Source organism: Budorcas taxicolor, chromosome 5 (assembly GCF_023091745.1).
Source record: "Budorcas taxicolor isolate Tak-1 chromosome 5, Takin1.1, whole genome shotgun sequence".
NCBI lineage: Eukaryota > Metazoa > Chordata > Mammalia > Artiodactyla > Bovidae > Budorcas > Budorcas taxicolor.
Window position 1 is genome coordinate 73,313,782 of NC_068914.1, and position 20,453 is coordinate 73,334,234.

At 42.9% G+C, this 20,453-nt stretch overlaps 1 protein-coding gene across 1 annotated transcript in view; it reads left to right on the forward strand.

The window, feature by feature from the left end:
• Nucleotides 1-3,027: 3,027 nt before the first annotated feature.
• The window catches only part of BIN2 (bridging integrator 2), a 35,549-nt gene continuing 18,123 nt past the window's right edge, over nt 3,028-20,453 (forward strand). Inside the window, exons 1-2 of the mRNA XM_052640422.1 lie at nt 3,028-3,108; nt 9,972-10,052. Coding sequence (XP_052496382.1) covers nt 3,028-3,108; nt 9,972-10,052 — 162 coding nt within the window. The remainder of the gene's footprint in view (nt 3,109-9,971; nt 10,053-20,453) is intronic.

The following is a 20,453-nucleotide window of genomic DNA, read 5'->3' on the forward strand; positions in this document are numbered from 1 at the left end:
AGGCAACTGGATCCGGGGTTCTATAAAAAACACAGAACTGGGAAGCTGATAAATCTTCCCTATCCTGGCCAGGGCTCTGTCTGTTAGAGTGGCGTATGATAAAGTGAAGAGGGAACTGAAAGGAGAAAGCTAAGGGGATGAGAAACAGTTTTTCATAGCAACTGCTGAGGATCAGACAAGAGGGATCTGGAGAGTTAACATTACATTAGAGGAAACTGTCTAAGACCAGTCTCACAATTTATAGGCTACTTTGTCAGCAGAGGCTTCTAGAACAGTTTGTACAGCAAAAGAAGCTGGGCAAGGGATTTCCTTGATGGTCCAGTGGCTAAGATGTTATGCTCCCAATGCAGGGGGCCTGGGTTCAGTCTAGATCCCACATACCACTATTAATAAGAGTTCACACACACACACAAAAAGAGTTCATATGCAGCAACTAAAAGATCCTGCATGCCACAACTAAGACCTCTTGCAGCCAGATAAATCAATTACTTAAATAAATATTTTTTTTAAAAAAGGAAGCTGGGCTTGACAGGACACCTGTATTTTCATCTCTGTTCTACTACCGACAAACTGGGTGTGTGTGCTTGTGCCAAGTCGCTTCAGTTGTGTCTGACTCTGTGCAACACTATGTAGCCTGCCAGAGGAACTGGATAACCTTGGGCAAGTCACCCTTTCTGTTACTCAGATTCCCAACCTAGTTACTTTCCAAAGATTTGTCCTGCTCTAATACTACATGATTTGGTGACTATCAATTTCAGTTCCCAAGGGATTGGCACTGAGGAGGGTTTTTTAGGAAGCAGTGCCTGGGCTGCATTGCTGAGGATGCTGTGAATTCCAGAGAATGACCCAAGTACTGGCCTCCTTCTGCTACTGATCATCACATCTGTGGTGATCACCATCTCTCTCAGTGTTCCCACAGCACCACTGTCCTCCCACTTCCCCCCACTTCTTCCCATCCAACATCAAGTCCTTCCATTTCTTCACTTTGCCCCTTCTAGGTCATCCCCACAGCTAGCATTATAACACAATAAACCCTAATGACCTATTACCCGAAAATTTTGTATCCATCTCTAAAATCATCTGATTAACAACCTATCTCCACTTCCAGACTTCAAGCATTTTTAAGTCAAGAATCACTTTTTAAAAGTTCATTCTTGGCTTCCCAGCACCTGGCAATGCCTGTCACATGCTTGATTCTGAGTGCAATATGGCTGTTTGGGGGAGTGATCTGGAAAAGGATAGCAGAGAAGGCTTTCTGATTTTGTCTCAGGTGTTCAGCTTCCTTCTCCAGTCCTTAGGAAGTTTATCTTGAACTCCTTTCCTCCTTTTGGAGAATATTACTTGCAAAATCCTTGAGTAAATGGTTCCTCCAAACCTAGTGTCCTAATTTCCAGCTATCTTCTCAATCAGGTCAGGAAGCAACTTCCATTTAGAAAGCTACCTAGAGAAGCAACTGTTACAATCTCAGCAGTCCCATCCCAATTTACACAATGTATTTTCTGCCTCCATCTAGTACACTATACTAGTTCCTCCAGCTAGAAAAATTTGCTCCCCATGCCCAGCACAGGCTTCCATATCCAACTCTTTGGCCTTTTTTCTATAAGGTCCTCTCCCTTTCTAGGCATCTTCATTTCTACTTCTAGCTCAGCTGCTCCTCTCTTTCAAGTCCAGATTTGGAGTCCTGTCCTCTACTCAACCTACCCCTCCTACCAGTTTGGGTTTGGAGTCATGAGTGAAAAAATGTTGGCTGACCTATCAGTAAACAAAGGTTGTTGCAGTCATCAAGTCATCACAGTACAGCCCCATCCTCCCCATGGTGAGCCCTGAGAGAGCTCAGGAGAGAGAGAGGATGCTGGCCCTCAGGCCATCAGCCACTACAGCCACCACTCATTGTTGTACCCTGAGGAGACTCGGGATGAGAAAGTGCAAGATACTGGCTCCACATAGTGGAAGTACATATCCAAGGAATAATTTCAGTGAGCCCAGACTCTTGCATCTTCCCATAAATAGAAAAGTGCCAAATTCCTTAACTTGAAATACCTGTTTTTCTTTAATTAACTATAATCTTTTGATGATTACCTATTGGCTCTTCCCTTACCTCTTCTGAGCAGTTTCTCAGAGCTGAGAGGCTGCGTCCCAGGCTTAAGTCCTCAGTTTTGTCTGCTAAATAAAACATAATTCTCAACTTTTAGATTGTGCTTTTTTTTTTTTTTCCCCAGTTGACAGAGCCAACCTCTCCAGTAGAGGGCTTCCATCTTTAAAAACTCCACCCTGAAGCAGAAAGTCCATTTTATTTGGTCATCCGGTTGTTGTTTAGTCACTGAGTCCTGTCTCTGTCTCTCCATGAACCTATCCCACCAGGCTCCACTGTCCATGGGATTTCCCACGCGAGAATACTGGAGTACGCTGCTCCTGCACACATATCCATAAACACCCCATTCAACACTCTCACTGAGTGGAAATTACAAAAAATTTCTACCCTCCTGTTCCAGTTATTTTCCCCTGCTGATCGTTACAGCTGGTTAGCTCTCAGGGAACATTGTCTGGCCCAGATTTGAAAACTCTTCGAGGATGATGTTCTCTACCTCACGGGTAGAGGGTTTGAAGCTGGCCTGGAGGAAGCGCCGCCTGAAGGCAGACCTGAGTCTCTGGCCTCCTGGGAACAGACCCAACCCCAGCCTGAGCCTCACAAGTGTCCGCGGGCCCCTCGCCCACGCCCTGGGCCATGCCCCGGGTCGAACAGCCGTGGGCCTCCAGCGAGAGCGCAGGGGAGCGGCCAGCTGGGCCTGCCGTGGGCTAGGCCGCCGCCCTGGGCCTGTGTTGCGCAGGTTTCCGGCTGCGTCCGGCCGGGCCCGGGGCCTCAGGCGGTCCAGGGTGATTCCCAGGCGGCAACGGGGCGGGGTGACCTGCGCGAGGCCCGCCTGGCCGGATGCGAGGCATGACGGGAACGCACTTCCTCCTCTGGGGGCCTCGAGAAAACCACAGGGCGCCGGGCCAGGGGAGGCCGCCCCCGAGGGAGTTGGCAGGATGGCCGAGGGCCGGGCGGGCGGCGCTGCCGGCCTCTTCGCCAAGCAGGTGCAGAAGAAGTTCAGCAGAGCCCAAGAGAAGGTAGGAGGCTGGGAGCCGAGGCTGAGGCCCGACGCGGCCGCAGGGTGTGCGGGGTGTTCCGGGCGGGAGACCTGGGCTGGACACGGAGGCTGACCTCGGGAAAGGCGAGCAGGGGTTCCCATGAAAACAGCAGATTTGAGAGAAGGCAGAGAGCCTCGCCCAGTCTCGGACAGGGATGGGGGAAGCTGAGAGACAGTTCCCACCGTCTGTTTCTCTTGGAACCTAAACAACGCCCAAGCTGACCCAGAAAAGGGAAAAGAAAGGAACTAAACGTTGGTGACTGCTCTGTAGCAGATTTTGTCCTCGCCACCCAGCGAGAGTGGCATTTTTCACAGATGATGAAACTGGAGGTTCAAAGAGGGTCATTTCCCACATAAGACAGCACTCAACCAGCTGGGCTGGCAGCGAGTACCACCCGTTAAGGTGGGACTAGAGTCATTCTGACGGATTCTTTCCTTGCCTGACCCGGCCTGGCCGCAGGCTGTTGCTTTAGCGGATGTAAGCAGAAACTCGTATCTGCTTCCTGTGCCTCTGTTTGGCGTTGGAGAGTACTTGGTTCAGGGTGGGCAAGGAGCATCTCTTTTTGCACTGTGTCCTGAATTAGCTTTGGGTGGCCCTGCTCCGAAGGGCTTCCCTGGTGGCTCAGACGGTAAAGAATCCCCCTGCTATGCTGGAGACCTGGGTTGAATCACTGGGTTGGGAAGATCCCCTGGAGGGAGGGCATGGCAACCCAATATTCTTGCCTGGAAAATCCCCAAGGACAGAGGAGCCTGGCGGGCTGCAGTGCATGGGGTCGCAAAGAGTCGGACAGGACTGAGACTGAATGACTAAGCACAGCACGGCTCCATCGAAGTAGACTGTCTGTCTTATCTGTACCTTGCCCACTTAACTAGATGATGTGACCATTTCTCCACACATTTCACTGGCATTTTTGTTTCTATGTGTCCAGTGTATTTTCTTTGCTTCTGATCTGAGTCCCTGCTCTCCACGCATCAGCACCCTGGTAGGCAAGATGGTAAGGAGAAATGAATAGGCTAGAAGGAGAATGGGAGGGAGAGAGATAACTAGGACCTGAGTGAGAATCTTGGTTTTCTAAGACTTCATGGTCTTAGAAGCATTTGAATGAACACCATATGCTTAAGAATTTAAATAAAAGCAGAGCACTAGCTTGGGTGCTGGGAAGGATTAAAGGCAACCAGCTCTCCAAAGTGGGATTATTAACGGAGAATTGATGGAATATAGATTTAGTCTTTAAGAGGCTCACAATGGAAGGGTAGGGGGAATATGTGTGTGTGTGTTTCCCCTGTCTTTGTCTGAGGAAGCTGGGTCATGTGAAAGAGCAGAGGAAAAGGGAAAGATTTTTGTGTGGCTAGATTTTGTTACATCACCTTAACCTAACTTCACCTTGATCATGGTTTCAATCTCTCCAAAGGTTACAAAGCCTATGGAAAGGTCTAGTTAGAAGTCATTGTGGAGGAAAAGGAGGTGCTAGAGAAGAGAAGGCTGGTCACTCTTATGGGTTGGAAAAACAAAAAGAAATCGCCAAAGGCCAAAAATTTGTGGACAATAGTTATGTTTTACCTCCCTCTTTCACCTTCTATCATCATCCAACCTATCAACACTATGCATGCATGTGTGCTAAGCCACTTTAGTCATGTCTTTGTGACCCTATGGATGTAGCCTGCCAGACTCCTCTGGGATTCTCCAGGCAAGAATACTGGAGTGCGTGGCCATGCCCTCCTCCAGCACGTCTTCCTGATCCAGGGATTGAACTCGCATCTCTTACATCTCCTGCATTGGCAGGTGGGTTCTTTACCACTAGTGCCACCTAGGAAGCCCCATCACTATGCCCTTGCTTTAAGATTTCTCTCTTTTTTTTTAAAGCATCAACTTGAAGCCTCAGGTAAATAACAGCTCTGCTCTAGGCTTTAGATTTTGCATCTGTAAAATGCAGTTGATGTTCAGTGATTTGGAGACTCAATTTGGTAAGGACACTGAAGTGAGAAGGGGAGAGGGCTCCTTGAACCTCAGAGTCAAATACTTCCCAACTGCCCAGATACACCCTGTTCTTCTTAGTCTGAGCCCCTAGAAGGCAGAGAGAGAAACAAACTTGAATCTGCCCTGAGAAAGTCCCAGGCTGTTGCAGAAAACAAGGAGATACTCTGAACCCAGATTTAGACACAAAGGCAAGCAGATATTGAACTTCAAGCAGTACACCTGGTACCCTAGAGGCAGTGGGTGTTGTCTGGATAGGATGGAAATGACCTGGGTTAGGAGAAAGAGTTCAGCTCAGCCTGTCAGAGTTTTTGAGTCTTGGGAAGTTATTGAAGGCAAAATAAAGATGGAGAAATTTACAGTCAAAAGAAAGGATTCCTTGGGACACTGCAATTTTACTATATGTGGTTGACTGTAATATGTAACAACTAATGTGTCAAATATCAAGTGCCTGCTATAGACAAAGCACAGGAATATAAGAAGGACGTAATATCTCCCTTTATGGAGCCCGCATTCTTATGATATGATCTCACTTCATCTTTTCAACGCTTTAAGCTTTATGTTAGTATCCCAAATTTAGAAATGAGGAAATAAGGCTCAAAAGAGATTGGCAAGTGGCAGAATTATCACTGAACCTCAGGTGTCCTGCCTTAGGATCCCAGTCTCAGGCTGCTCTCTATAAAGTTCCTGAAAAACCACTCTAACATCTGTGTCTCCCCACTTCCTGCTGTGCTGGCCCACTTCCTGCTGATCTTTTTGCAGGAGTAAAGCTGCGAGTGAAGGTCTGGTGACTGTTAAACCAGTGGAGAGGAAGCATCATCCTGTTTTATTTTCCAGTTCCTTCTCAGATTCAAGATGAGTCTGGCTTTATTGTGTTTCTACAGTATGCTACATCTTCACATTTCACACGAATGCTTTCACCATCTGTTTGTGATTTCTCTGTGGCAAGCCTCTTAGATCTCCCCCCAGGAAAAGGCATTCACTGTTTACCACTCCTCTGTTGGTCTTTTTCGCTGCTGACTTTCAGTCAACTTGTGAGGGTTCAGTCAGCAATATTTACAGAAAAATCCCTTTGTCCACGATATGGGCTGGACAGCTCATCTCTGGAACTTAGAGATGAGTTGAGTAACAGGCATTCTTGCCTGCTAGAAGCTTACAGTCTAGGTGTTTTGTTTTGTTTTGTTTTCAAGTAAAATAAGTGACCTGAGAGATAAATCCATGGGAATTCAGAAGACTTGAGAACAGAGTAGGGTTTTGTAGGCTGAATTGATAAAGGAATTAGGTCTGATTAATAGTTCCTCAGGCAAATGATGAGAGAGCATTCCAGCTGAGGAATGCCAGCAGGAGCAAAGCATAGAATCTGGAAATCCTTTTAGGCAAACGAGGGAGAAATGCTGCTGAGCTGGAGTTCAGGGATTGGTGGGAGAAAAAGCTGGAAAATATATGAGGGGATAAAGGAGAGCCTACTTTAGAATATATCTTGACAATAAGGATTCCATAATATCTAATATCCAAGGCCTCATCAAGTTACTCCAATTGACAGAATTAACTAAAATATAATAAATGATTATAGGGAGGGGTCATAGTGAGGAACTACAGCTACCAAACATGTCTGCAGTGGCTTTTTTTTTCTTTTAAGCTTTATACTTGTAACTCAACTTACATAAAAGGTAAAATAGGTGAATGAACATTGCAATATTCTTCACCTATTTCACCAAGTGTTAACATTTTGCCACATTGACTTTTTTTCTTGTCCCTGCTCTTTTCTCTTTAAACATCTGTATTCCAACTTCTCAGCTGCTAGGCCAGGCAAATTGGGGCAGAATTCTCAGTGCAGGACTTTAGGGATTAGTATTATATGGGCTTTCATTAGTAAGTGATCCAAAGGTAAAATTACTAATTCTTTCAACAAACATTTTTGGAGCACCATACATCATCCTTCCTCAAGGAAGTCAAGTTGAGGAGGAACATCTACAGCGTAGTTTAAGTGCCCTGAGACATGGCCCTATTGCTTAAGACAAAAAATACTTTGGCCCCAAGACACTGGGTTATGTTTTCGCGGTGATCATGCTCATCTTTTCAGTTTCAGAATTGAAGGTGGGCGTATTCCTTCAACAAACACACTCCCACACCCTCCAAGCTTTTTTGCCCTGAGCCTTTTGAGGTTTGGGGAAGTTGGTCTGCTCCCAGGTGTGTCACACAGACTCTAAACTGAATCGACTCCTCTCTCCTTTCAGCCCCCACCCCCCCTCTCCCCACCAAGAACCAAGCCCCAGGCAGAGGAAGGGAGGGCTGGCAGGAAGGAAGTGAGAGCTGTGATTACCACTAAGCCAAGGTGGTTTTGCAACTTTCTGGTAGAGGACAGTGTTTGGTTGAGGGGAGAGGGTGGAGCTTGGGAAGATGAGTGACTCTGCGCACCCAGGGCCCTGTGTTAAGTGAGGCAGAATAAAGACAAGAATGCCCTGAAAAGGAAGTAAAGACAGGTATTTATAGGGAATAGAGTGGGACTCAGCACGATGATAGTGGATTTGTATTAACTACTCACCATAGGGCACCACTATGAAAGCAAGTTATGTGTATAATATCATTTAATTCTCCCAACAACTCCAGGAGATATTATTCTTAATGGAGGAAAGGGAGTTCTACAAACTGAGGCTCTAGAGTTTAAGTGATTTGCCCAAAGGCTTATAGCCAGTAAGTAGAAAAGCCAAGATATGGGCATATATCAGTTTGGTTCCAGAGACCTTGGTCTTAACTGCTATAGAGAAAGCTCCAGAACCCCAGGATTAAGAGTGGAGACACCTGAGTCAGAGTCTGCATAGAGCTGGCCTCATGCCCAAGACCTGGGCACTCCTTCATATGATTCAGAGTTCTTCACAATGAGACTCCAATCTCCCTTTCTAGTTTCCTTACACATCACTCCTTGTAACACACTAAACCATTCATGCTGAACCATTTCATGAAAACTGCTGTGAATCTGCACACTTCTGTTACTTTGCTGATGTTGTCGTTGCCTGAAATCGTCTTTCTACCCTCACCTTTTTCACTTTATTCCAGGCTAGCAAAATCTTAAATTCAAGGCCCAACCTTTTGGTCCCCTCCTGTATCAGTCTCACTCTCCTTCCTGTTATAAGTATTAAGTATCTATTTGCTGGATACTGAAAAATATAAATAAGTAAGGCAAGTGTCCAGTCCTCAAGGAGCTCACAGTTTAGAAAGAGACAAAGATAAATGCAAATAATAAAACAGAGAGGAATTCCCTGGTGATCCATGGAAAACTGGCAACCAAAGATAAACGGTTTGAACAGAGTGCCAATAACTTCCATTAACAACAGGTAATCTGGAGGGTGGGAAAGGGAAGCTTGTAGAAAGAAAGAAGGCATGAGGGCTGAATGGTAGAACAACAGCAGGTTCTGCAAATCAACAGGCAAGTTAAGCAAGTTAAGTCTCCATCCTTCCACTGAAAGGAGCTTGGGTTCGATCCCTGGTTGAGGAACTAAGATCCCACAAGCCACACAGTGTGACAAAAAAAGAACAACAGTAATAGAAATGTATACAGGTGCAGAAGTTGTAAGTGCTTAGGAGGGACTGATTTACCTTGATTAATGACATGCAATAGATGTGATTAAGTGTCACAAAGAATATAGAGTATGAATTTGGTCATTTTAGATAGTTGCCTGATGATAAGGTAAGAAAGAACATTCCAGAAAGAAGGAATAGCATCTACAACAAGAACAGTACAGCTTATTAGAAAACCAAAAACATGAGTGAGAGAGAGACCTGTAGGAAAAAGGAATAGTGAGAGCTGAGGCTTAATGAAGGGTCAGATCCTAGAGACCCATATGTATGCTAGAGTTACAACTATAACTTGTAGATATGTAATGGACATTTAACTGAAACATTTGTTGAGCAGATGAATGGAGAATCATTAGAAGGTTTTAAGCAGCAACAAGATAGGCCTATTGTCACAGGCCAAAAAAAACAGTGAGGCCCTGGACTAAAGCCATGGCAGTGAGGCTAGAAAACACGGGATGGTTTCCAGAGCTGGACATGGTGAGGGATTCCGTGAAGGAAGTGAGAGAGAAGTAGTTGAGGGAAACTCCTGATTCTGACTTGGGCCTGGGGGATGGTGGTACCTCTTTCCAAACTGGGGGTTACAGGTAGAAGAGTCAGGGCTTTCTTACTTGTTGTGAGTGAGTGTCCTCTAGAAGAGAAACTGTATCTTTCTCATTTCTGTGTTCTTTGCATCCGCACTGAGACCGCTATGATGGCTGGTTCTCTGGGTCCCAGGGGAGAGGAGGTAGCTATCGATAGCGTTCACTTCTAGCTGAGTTTCAAATGCATAATGTTAGAGCTTCTCAGTTTTCCTACAGGGGCCTTCAGACAAAAGTCTCCTACCCACCTCTCTGACTTCATCTACCTAAAGGAATCTGCTGCTATGGCTGGAAGAGGGTGTCCCATGTGAGAAAATGTCTTCAAGGCTAAGGCTTAGCTGAGGCTAAGACATGTGCATTTTAGCCATGCACATTTTGCATTCCTCTAATTAATCCTTACTTTAATATAATACTCTCCCCCCATCCCCACAGAAAACCACTCTAAATAACAATTTCATAGCTTATTTATTCTGGGCTTTATATATACTCTAGCACATTGCTAAATACCCCAAATTGAGAAGAACCATAAAACATAACTGAAAAAAAAAAACATAACTGACTTTTCAGCAACATGCTGTATTTCTAATTCTGTTGGGCTAATATATGTACTTCCCTTTAGTTGAATCTGAGACTCAGAAGCCAGGGTCAAATGAGGCCAACAGATAAGAGAGACTTGACTATAACAGTGTGGACCTCTCTGATTTATATTCCCAGGTACTGCAGAAGTTGGGGAAAACTGTGGAGACCAAAGATGAACGGTTTGAACAAAGTGCCAGTAATTTCCACCAACAACAGGTAACCTGGAGGATGGGAAAGGGAAGCTTGGAGGAAGAAAGAAGACGTGAGGGTTGAGTGGCAGAACAATAGCAGGTTCTGCAGATCAGCAAGCATCCCTTCTAACCCACCTAGCCCCAGGAGTCAGGGCCACGGGGTGACCTACCTGCTGCTTATTCTTCCCCTGGGAACCACAGAAAACTACCTTTCTTGTTCTTGCTCACCCTGGTTCGTAAGGGACAGAGAGTGTTTTTTTCTTATGGTGATTCCCACAGGATATAGAGACATCACCAGGTCCTTGGACAAAAATCAAAACAAGTGCCTTCCACTTCAGTTTCTGGCGTATTCTTTTCCTCAGGCTGCCTCTCTCCTACCCTAGCATCTTCTCATCGCAGTGGCCCTGTGTCATGTTGCCTCTTTGTCCATTACATCTACCTCACCAAAGCCTTTTATTCTAAAATAATACCTCCATCTTTTACCTGTCATTCTCACCAGCAAAACTCCTGCTCTCACTGTTGCTTCTGTCTTCACTGGATGCTATGGGTAATTTTATGTAGAAAGCTTACATTAAAAAAAAGAAGAAAACTTACATTAAGAAGTGGAAAAGAAGGCACTGCAACCAACTCTGAAAATTCTATAGTGCATATGTGATTTGAACAAGAAAAAATATAATTCATATATAGTAACGTTAAAAAGAAAAGAAGAGAAAGTGGGTCACACTTGGTGGCCTATGGATGGGGAGAGGCACCTGGCCAGCCATCGGGCCTTGGGGAGCCGTGCTTCCAGAGCTGCTGGATGTGACACCTTCTCCAGACCCAGCATGTGAGTGCCAGGTGACTGCCATGAACTACGGAGCCATGAAGATCCATAGCGATTCACATTTCCAGGGTGGAGTCCAGGTCAAAACGAAAAAAAGAACAACAGTCTTTGAATTTTCTGAAAACTGATAACAAACCAGAAAAGCAGAAGAAAGCATTTTACACTGACTTACCTTCTGTCACTATATCTGAAAAATTGCAAAAGGACAAGATCTGGGAGAGTGAGTTGAAGAATTTCTCAGTAAAGATTTCAGTTACCTAACTTCAAAGAAAAAGTACAGATTTCTCCTTTTAGTAGATGAAAAAACTAGTAATGACTGATTTTATTCCTTCAAATAGATTACCAAATATCATGGGGAGTAAAAATTCTTCATACTGATGACATAAGATACTACATGGAACAAAAGAAAAAAAAAGTATTTACTCAAGAAATCAAGAACTTCTGTAAGAAATGTAGGGAAAAGAGTAGGAACTGACCCACAAAAGCAAGAACAAGTAGACTCACAAAGCCTTTTTTATAAAGGTAAATGACAGGAGGCACATCTTATAAGTGAGCAACACAAACTTTGCACAGAGTAATCACTATCAAGTTGTTGATGATATTGTATCTAAGTTAGTTTTTGACTGTAAAAACTGCAAATGTCCCGGAAAAGTCTGAATATAAAGAAAAGCTGGAACTTCAACATACACCTCAGAAGGACATCAGGGAAAATAATGTACAGTTACTTGACCAGGGTTTCCTATGTAAAGAAACCTAATAACCAAACAAAACTTTGGGTTTTTTTTTCAGAACGTGTTTCTCTACCCTTCTTCTATTGAATTGAAAGGACTTGATGAGAAAACATCTAATAAAGGTTCCATTTATGAAAATGACATAAAATTTTACATATCTACTGTTACATAAAAATGAACAAAAATGCATTCTGGCATTTCTGAATGGAAATGAATTATACATGAAAATGAAGAGCTAAGGGTAGATCACTGTCTGTGTAGGATACACACATGTATACAAGTTTCTAATTTCAACATGGAAAAAACTGCATCTCAACCAAAACAAAAGTTAGATGCTGTGCACTTCCCAGCATAGGATCTGAAGGAAAAGGACCTTCATTCTATATTTGGTCAAGATTCTTATTTGTTATCAGTAAATAGTTCAGGGATGTGTGCTCAGTTGCTCAGTTGTGTCCGACTCTTTGCGACCCTATGGACATAGCCCACCAGGCTCCTTTGTCCATGGGATTCTCCAGACAAGCATACTGTAGTGGTTTGCCATTTACTTCTCTAGGAGAGCTTCTTGACCCAGGGATTGAACCTACATCTCTTAGGTCTCCTGCATTATCAGGTAGGTTCGGGTTTGATCCCTGAGTCAGGAAGATCCCCTGGAGAAGGAAATGGCAACCCACTCCAGTACTACTCTTGCCTGGAAAATTTCATGGATGGAGGAGCCTGGTAGGCTACAGTCCATGGGAATGCAAAGAGTCAGACAAAACTGAGCGACTTCACTTTCTCTCTTTCTTTCTTTTCTTTACCACTAGCACCACCTTAGTTCAGAGAAGGCTCCATCCCAAAGTTCTAGGAATCCAATGAATGTGATGTCAAGAATTCAGAGAGCTTACCATCTGGTAAAATCCACTGGAGAATGAAAATATTATAAGGAAGAAATTTTTTTTAAAATCTGGAACCAAATGCAGAGTTTTATAAGAATACTAAACTTCTTACTATGCAAGAAGAAAACAGAATTTGTAGTTCACAAATACAATCTCATGAATTTGAGCAAGCTCTGGGAGATAGTGGAGGACAGAGGAGCCTGGCTTGCTGCAGTCCATGGGGTCGCAACAAAATCAGACACGATTTAGTGACTGAACGACAACAGTACAGTCTCTACTGAACTTTTTTCAGACTAGTGAAGAGAAGTCAGAATTCTTAGGTTACACAGGTTACACTGAAAACAATGATATATGTGATGTTTTAGATATTTGAAAAGAGGGAAATTCAAATAATCTGTTGTCAGTGTTTTCTCTTTCGACCTCTATATTTAGTGGCTTTTAGACTTAAAAAAATAAATAACTTTCAGAAATGATGAAAACCAAATTCTTGAAATTTTTATAAATTTATATAAAAATTCTTAAGGTTTTCTTTCTCCCCCCAAGTTTGTTTATAGAACCAAATAAATAGTAATAATATTTTGTTTGCACTTTTCTGCAGAATTGAATACCTATTATAGAAAATTATAGAATAAATTTGTGGTTCATCTTATTAAAAAGGAGAAAGAGAGAGAAGAGTGTACTGAGATTTATTCTTCTATGGGATATTGACTTTCTATCTCTGTACCAGGCCTCACATTTATCTGATTTAATTCTGACATCAGTCCTGGAGCATGTGATCTTCTCTTTATAATAGGAGGGAATTATTAACTTAAATGAATATCCAATTGCAATGCAATTCTGACACTAAATACCCAGAGTAAGTCCAAACATTACAGGTTGAGGGCATAGTTCCCCACCAAACTACCTCATTTCAGACACCAGCCACAAAGCTCGAGAGTTCCTAGGCCACTTGCATTTTTGACCAACTGGTTACAAATTTGGAGGTTCTTACCAGCCACTCTCTGTTCGTTTCCAAGGCAAACCATTCAGTATTACAGTAATCCAAATCTGTGCCCCAACCAGTGATGCAGAAGAAGCTGAAGGTGAACGGTTCTGTGAAGACCATCTAGAACTAATACCGAAAAAAGCTATCCTTTTCATTATAGGGGACTGGAATGCAAAAGTAAGAAGTCAAGAGATACCTGGAATAACAGGCAAATTTGGCCTTGGAGTACAAAATGAAGTAGGTTAAAGGCTAACAGCACTGGTCATAGCAAACACCTTCTTCCAACATAACAAGAGAAGACTCAACACATGTACATTACCAGCTGGTCAATACCAAAATTAGACTGATTATATTCTTTGCAGCCAAAGATGGAGAAGCTCTATACAGTCAGCATAAACAAGTCTGGGAGCCGACTGTGCCTCAGATCATGAACTCCTTATTGCCAAATTCAGACTGAAATTGAAGAAAGTAGGGAAAACCACTAGACCATTCATGTATGACCTAAATCAAATCCCTCACTATTATACAGTAGAAGTGACAAATAGATTCAAGGGATTAGATCTGATAGAGTGCCTGAAGAATTATGGATGGTGGTTCGTGACACTGTACAGGAGGCAGTGATCAAGACCATCCCCAAGAAAAAGAAATGCAAAAAGGCAAAATGGTTGTCTGAGGAGGTCTTAAAAATAACTGAGAAAAGAGAAGCTCAAGGCAATGAAGAAAAGGAAAGATATACCCATTTGAATGCAAAATTCCAAAGAATAGCAAGGAGAGATAAGAAAGCCTTCCTCAGTGATCAATGCAAAGAAATAGAGGAAAGCAATAGAATGGGAAAGACTAGAGATCTCTTCAAGAAAATTAGAGATACCAAGGGAACATTTCATGCAAGTGAAAAGTGAAGTCGCTCAGTCGTGTCCGACTCTTTGCGACGCCATGGACTGTAGCCCACCAGGCTTCTCCATCCATGGAATTTTCCAGGCATGAGTGCTGGAGTAGGTTGCCATTTCCTTCTCCAGAGGATCTTCCTGACCCAGGGATTGAATCCTGGTCTCCCGCATTGCAGGCAGATGCTTTACCATCTGAGCCACCAGGGAAAAGATGGGCACAATTAAGGACAGAAATGGTATGGACCTAACAGAAGCAAAAGATGTTAAGAAGAGGTGGCAAGAATACACAGAGCTATACAAAAAAGATCTTCATGACCCAGATAACCATGAGGGTGTGATCACTCACCTAGAGCCAAACATCCTGGAATGTGAAGTCAGGTGGGCCTTAGGAAGCATCACTACGGACAAAGGTAGTGGAGGTGATGGAATTCCAGTTGAGCTATTTCAAACCCTAAAAGATGATGCTGTGAAAGTACTGCACTCAATATGCCAGCAAATCTGGAAAACTCAGCAATGTCCACAGACTGGAAAAGGTTAGTTTTCATTCCAACCCCAAAGAAAGGCAATGCCAAAGAATGTTCAAACTACCGCACAATTGCACTCATCTCAGAGGCTAGCAAAGTAAAGCTCAGAATTCTCCAAGCCAGGCTTTAACAGTACATGAACCGTGAACTTCCAGATGTTCAAGCTGGATTTAGAAAAGGCAGAGGAACCGGAGATCAAATTGCCAACATCTGTTGGTTCATTGAAAAAAGCAAGAGAGTTCCAGAAAAACATCTACTTCTGCTTAATTGACTGTGCCAAAGCCTTTGATTGTGTGGATCACAACAAACTATGGAAAATTCTTGAAGAGATAGGAATTCCAGACCACCTGACCTGCCTCATGAGGAATCTGTATGCAGGTCAAGAAGCAAGTTAGAACTGACATGAAACAACAGACTGGTTCCAAATCAGGAAAGGAGTAGGTCAAGGCTATATATTGTCACCCTGCTTATTTAATTTATATGCAGAGTATATTATGCAAAATGCCATGCTGGATGAAGCACAAGCTGGAATCAAGATTGCCAGGAGAAATATCAATAACCTCTATATGCAGATGACACCACCCTTTTGGCAGAAAGTGAAGAACTAAACAGCCTCTTGATGGCAGTGAAAGAGGAGAGTGAAAAACTTGGCTTAAAACTCAACATTCAGTAAACTATGATCATGGCATTCAGTCCCATCACTTCATGGCAGATAGATGGGGAAATAATGGAAACAGTGGCTGACTTTATTTTTTTGGGCTCCAAAATCACTGCTGATGGTGACTGCAGTGATGACATTAAAAGACCTTTGCTCCTTGGAAGAAAAGCTATGACCAACCTAGACAGCATATTCAAAAGCAGAGATATTACTTTGCCAACAAAGGTCCATCTAGCCAAAGCTATGGTTTTTCCAGTAGTCATGTATGGATATGAGAGTTGGACTGTGAAGAAGGCTGAGCACCAAAGAATTGATGCTTTTGAACTGTGGTGTTGGAGAAGACTCTTGAGAGTCCCTTGGACTTCAAGGAGATCCAACCAGTTTATCCTAAAGGAAATCAGTCCTGAATATTCATTGGAAGGACTGATGCTGAAGCTGAAACTCCAATATTTTGGCCACTTGATGGGAAGAGCTGATTTATTTGAAAAGACCCTGATGCTGGGAAAGATTGAAGGCTGGAGGAAAAGGGGACAACAGAGGATGAGATGGTTGGATGGCATCACTGACTCAATGGACATGAGTTTGAGTAAGCTCCAGGAGTTGGCAATGGACAGGGAAGCCTGGCGTGCTACAATCCATGGGGTCAAAAAGTTGGACATGACTGAGAGACTGAACTGACTGGCCACTCAGCTTCCATAATTCACTAGAATGACTCACAGAACTCAGGAAAGTGCTCTAGTTACAGTTACAGTTTTATTATAAAGGGTACAAACCAGGACCAGCCAAATGAAGAGACACACAAGGGGAGGTCTGGGATGATCCCAAACATGAAGCTTCTATGTTCTGAAGACATGTTACTTTCCCAGCATGTTGATATAGGATTACCAACCAGGGAAGCTTACCTAAATTTAAGATGTCTAGAGTTTTTATTGTGATTTCATTACAGAGTGAATCATAAGCCATGTGATTGAACTTGATCTCTAACTTTCTTCCTCTCCTTTCCCCTGGAGGTCATGCTGATATCACCTATCTGAAAGCCCCAACCCCCTAATCACATGGTTCACATTTCTGGTCTGACCAGCCACCATCCTGAGTCATTTATTTAGCATAAACTTAGGTATGATCTGAGAGATCCACCGTGAATATCTTGGAAGTAACTTGGAAAATCCCAAGAATTTAGAAGTTACTTCTCAGAAACCAGGGCCAAAGACCAGTCAAATTCTTTATTGTCCTATATCAGTTAACTGAATTATATGGAAAATAATTCTTTAAAATTAATTTAAAAGCATATTAGCTATAATCTAATTCAGTTGTTGACTGTGCCAGAATCATTTGAGAAATGTTTTTAAATACAACATCTCCAGTAGTAGAGCTTGGGCATCTCTATTTTTAAACTTGTTTTAATGGAAGATTTCAGATATATACTAAGAAAAACCTGTTTCTTGTTTCATCTTGATACAGATGAAATCTTGATAACAGATGAAATCTTGTTTCATCTGTATCTCTACCCATTTTCCCCATCCTTGATCATTTTGAAGCAAATTCTAGATATTTTATCTATACAAATTTTATTATCAGTCTCTAAAGATAAGGACACTTAAAATTTCACCACAAAATCATTATCACACCTAAAAATATTTTTTATAAAACATTTACTCATTACAGCAATGAGTTTTTAAAATTTTTTTGAGATATTTAAATTATAAATATCAACAGGAAATCCCTGATAGTCCAGTGTCCTCAGAGCCAAAGGCCCAGGTTCAAGCCCTAGTTGGGGAACTAAAATCCCACAAACCACATGGCCAAAAAAATAGTATATTAAGAAAAAAAAAATTAAAAAATAATGGTTTCACACCATCCCATGCTACAACTACTGTTTTTTTATACTTACAATTACTTCGCTGTGTATGTGTATGATCTCACAACAATCAGTTTACAAAAGTGTTATTATTCCATTCATTGGTTTTATAACTTACTTTTTTCACTTTACAAATATCTTTCAAGATAGTTCGGGTTAAGTATCTGGCTTAAAACATATTTTAGCAGTATCTTAAAAACATCTAAAAAATAGCAGTAATTTCTTAATATCATAAAATATGCAGTGTTCACACTCCTCGATTTGTGTCACTTTTAAAAAATAATTTGTTTAAATCAGCAATTTGTTGACATATTTAATAAATCTCTTAATCTGTAGGTTTCTTATCTCTCCTTTTTGCAGTTTATTTATGGATGATAGCTTCCCTAGTGGCTCAGATGGTAAAGCGTCTGCCTGCAATGCGAGAGACCCGGGTTCGATCCCTGGGTTAGGAAGATCCCTGGAGAAGGAAATGGCAACCCACTCCAGTATCCTTGCCTGGAGAATCCCATGGACAGAGGAGCCTGGTAGGCTACAGCCCACAGGGCCGCAGAAAGTCGGACACGACTGAGCGACTTCACTTCATGGATAATACTAGGTTGTTTTTCCTGCAGTTTCTAAATTTTGCTGATTGAATCTCCCTGATACTGTTTAACAGGTTACTCTCTCTCTCGTATTTTCTGTAAATTAATAGTTAGATTTAGAGAGTTGATGAGATTCAGATTTTTGTTTTTGTTTGTTTTGGAAGCAAGAATACTTGATATTATAGGTGTTACATTCTTCCACTGGAGACACATAGTGTGTGATTATCTCCTTTTTTGTGTGATATTAACAGCCATAGGTGATCATTAACTAGAGTATCTGTTTTACATTAAGCTTCCTAAGTGATTATGATGTAGCAGTGGGAGAACAGCTTTTGGCCACCACCAATCTAGTTTAAAAAGCTTCCCTGGTGGCTCAGACAGTAAAGCGTCTGCCTGCAATGCGAGAGACCCGGGTTCGATCCCTGGGTCGGGAAGATCCCTGGAGATGGAAATGGCAACCCACTCCAGTACCCTTGCCTGGAGAATCCATGGACAGAGGAGCCTGGTAGGCTACAGCCCATGGGGTCCAGAGAGTCAGACATGACTGAGCGACTTCACTTTCACTTTCAATCTAGTCTACCTCCATCAAGGGGAAATAGGATCTGATTGAGAGGGAAGTAATTTAATCAAAGTAACATAACTTAAGAGCTGCAGAGCTAGGATTCAAACTTAAAGCCTTTACTTTTTTCCCCCGTACCTCACATGGAGGCCTCCCTGGGCCTCTTCTCAACTCCAGCTGCTGCTCTACTTCCAACTCCAAGACAGGAAGCATACTTTGAAAGGTTTCTGACTCTTGGCCCATCTGGCCCGCAGTTCTTTCTCTGCCTTATAGGGTGGACCTGGAATGGTAGACGTGTGGGTAGAAAAGGTAGGAGATGAAGGAATAGCCATCAAGAAGAATAAGAGGATCAGATGGGACAACCCCCTCAGTATTCCCTGTGTGAGCCCACCAACTGTCACTTGAACGAGGAAATACATTTGAGAGATGAAATGGAGTTAGATTAGGAATAAGGGAAAACATTTCTCCTGAGAGAATGATGCACCTAGGTAACTGGTGTTTGAATATGCTTGGAAAGTTTAAGTAACAACCATTTCATAGGTGCTTGCTACATACAAACAATACAGCACTCCTGTTCTCAAGGCTTTCACAGTTTAGGAAGAAAAACAGTGAATATACAGTCGGGTCTGAAGCTGGACTTGGCTGTCTAAAATGAACAGGAGGAAAAAGGACAAGGTTAAGGTAGTTGGGCTTCCCTGATAGCTCAGTTGGTAAAGAATCTGCCTGCAATGTGGGAGACCTGGGCTCAATCCCTGGGTTGGGAAGATCCCCTGCAGAAGGGAAAGGCTACCTACTCCAGTATTCTGGCCTGGAGAATTCCATGGACTGTATAGTCCATGGGATTGCAAAGAGTCAGACACTACTGAGCAACTTTCACTTTCAAGGAAATTGAAAGTGAGTGAAGTTTTCCAGAAGTTGGACCAGCTGGTCAAGTGCCCTACCTTTCACCTGCAACCAGTTTATAGGTGAACTTTTTATTAATAAATAAATATTACTCCCAAACTACCCAGCCAGATTTCAAGGCTTTGACACTTGCCTAGGTGCTTCATCAAATTTTCATAAGTAATTTTTCTTTGAGGACTCTGCTTATTTCCCCCTTTCCCTTTCCTCAAAATGTATTCTATAGGAAGAATTATTTTCCTCAAGCAGCATTTTCATCTCTTATTTCTGGGAGTGACAGCTGCTTCCAATTCATTGCCTTTAAAATCACATCTAGGGACTTCCCTGGTGGTCCAATAGTTAAGAATCCACCTGCCAATGCAGGGGACACAGGTTTGATTCCTGATCCGGGAAGATCCCACATGCCACTGGGCAACTAAGCCCGTGCACCCCAACTACTGAGCCCACATGCCTAGAGCCCATGTTCCGCAAGAAGAGAAGCCACTGCATTGAGAAGCCTGAGCAACACAGCCAGAGAGTAGTCCCTGCTCATTGCAACTAGAGGAAGCCCGCCCACAGCAGAGAAGACCCAGCCAAAAATACATAAATAAATTTAAAATCACATCTAACAATCTAGCTTCATCTTTCCCTCCTGGACCTCTATTAGATCAAGAACTGTCAACACTTGCTCAGGATTGGTCATGCCCTTATTTTGCTGAGTGTTTGTGTTTCTCTGAGTCCGTTTTTCTCTAGCAAGTTAGGAACCCCAGGATGGACTTCTCCATCCTCAGAACCCCAGTCTATTAGGACACAGCTCTGTCTACCTGAGTGCTTAGCACAAGCTTCCAGAGTGAGGGCTGGGACTGTTTGTTTCAGGGATGGGAAGGATGAACTCAGACTCTGTGATGCCATCAAGAATTTTGCAAGGATTTAGAGCCTGGGAAAGATTGAAGGCTGGAGGAGAAGGGGACGACAGAGGATGAGATGGTTGGATGGCATCACCAACTCAATGGACATGAGTTTGAGTAAACTCCAGGAGTTGGTGATGGGCAGGGAGGCCTGGCGT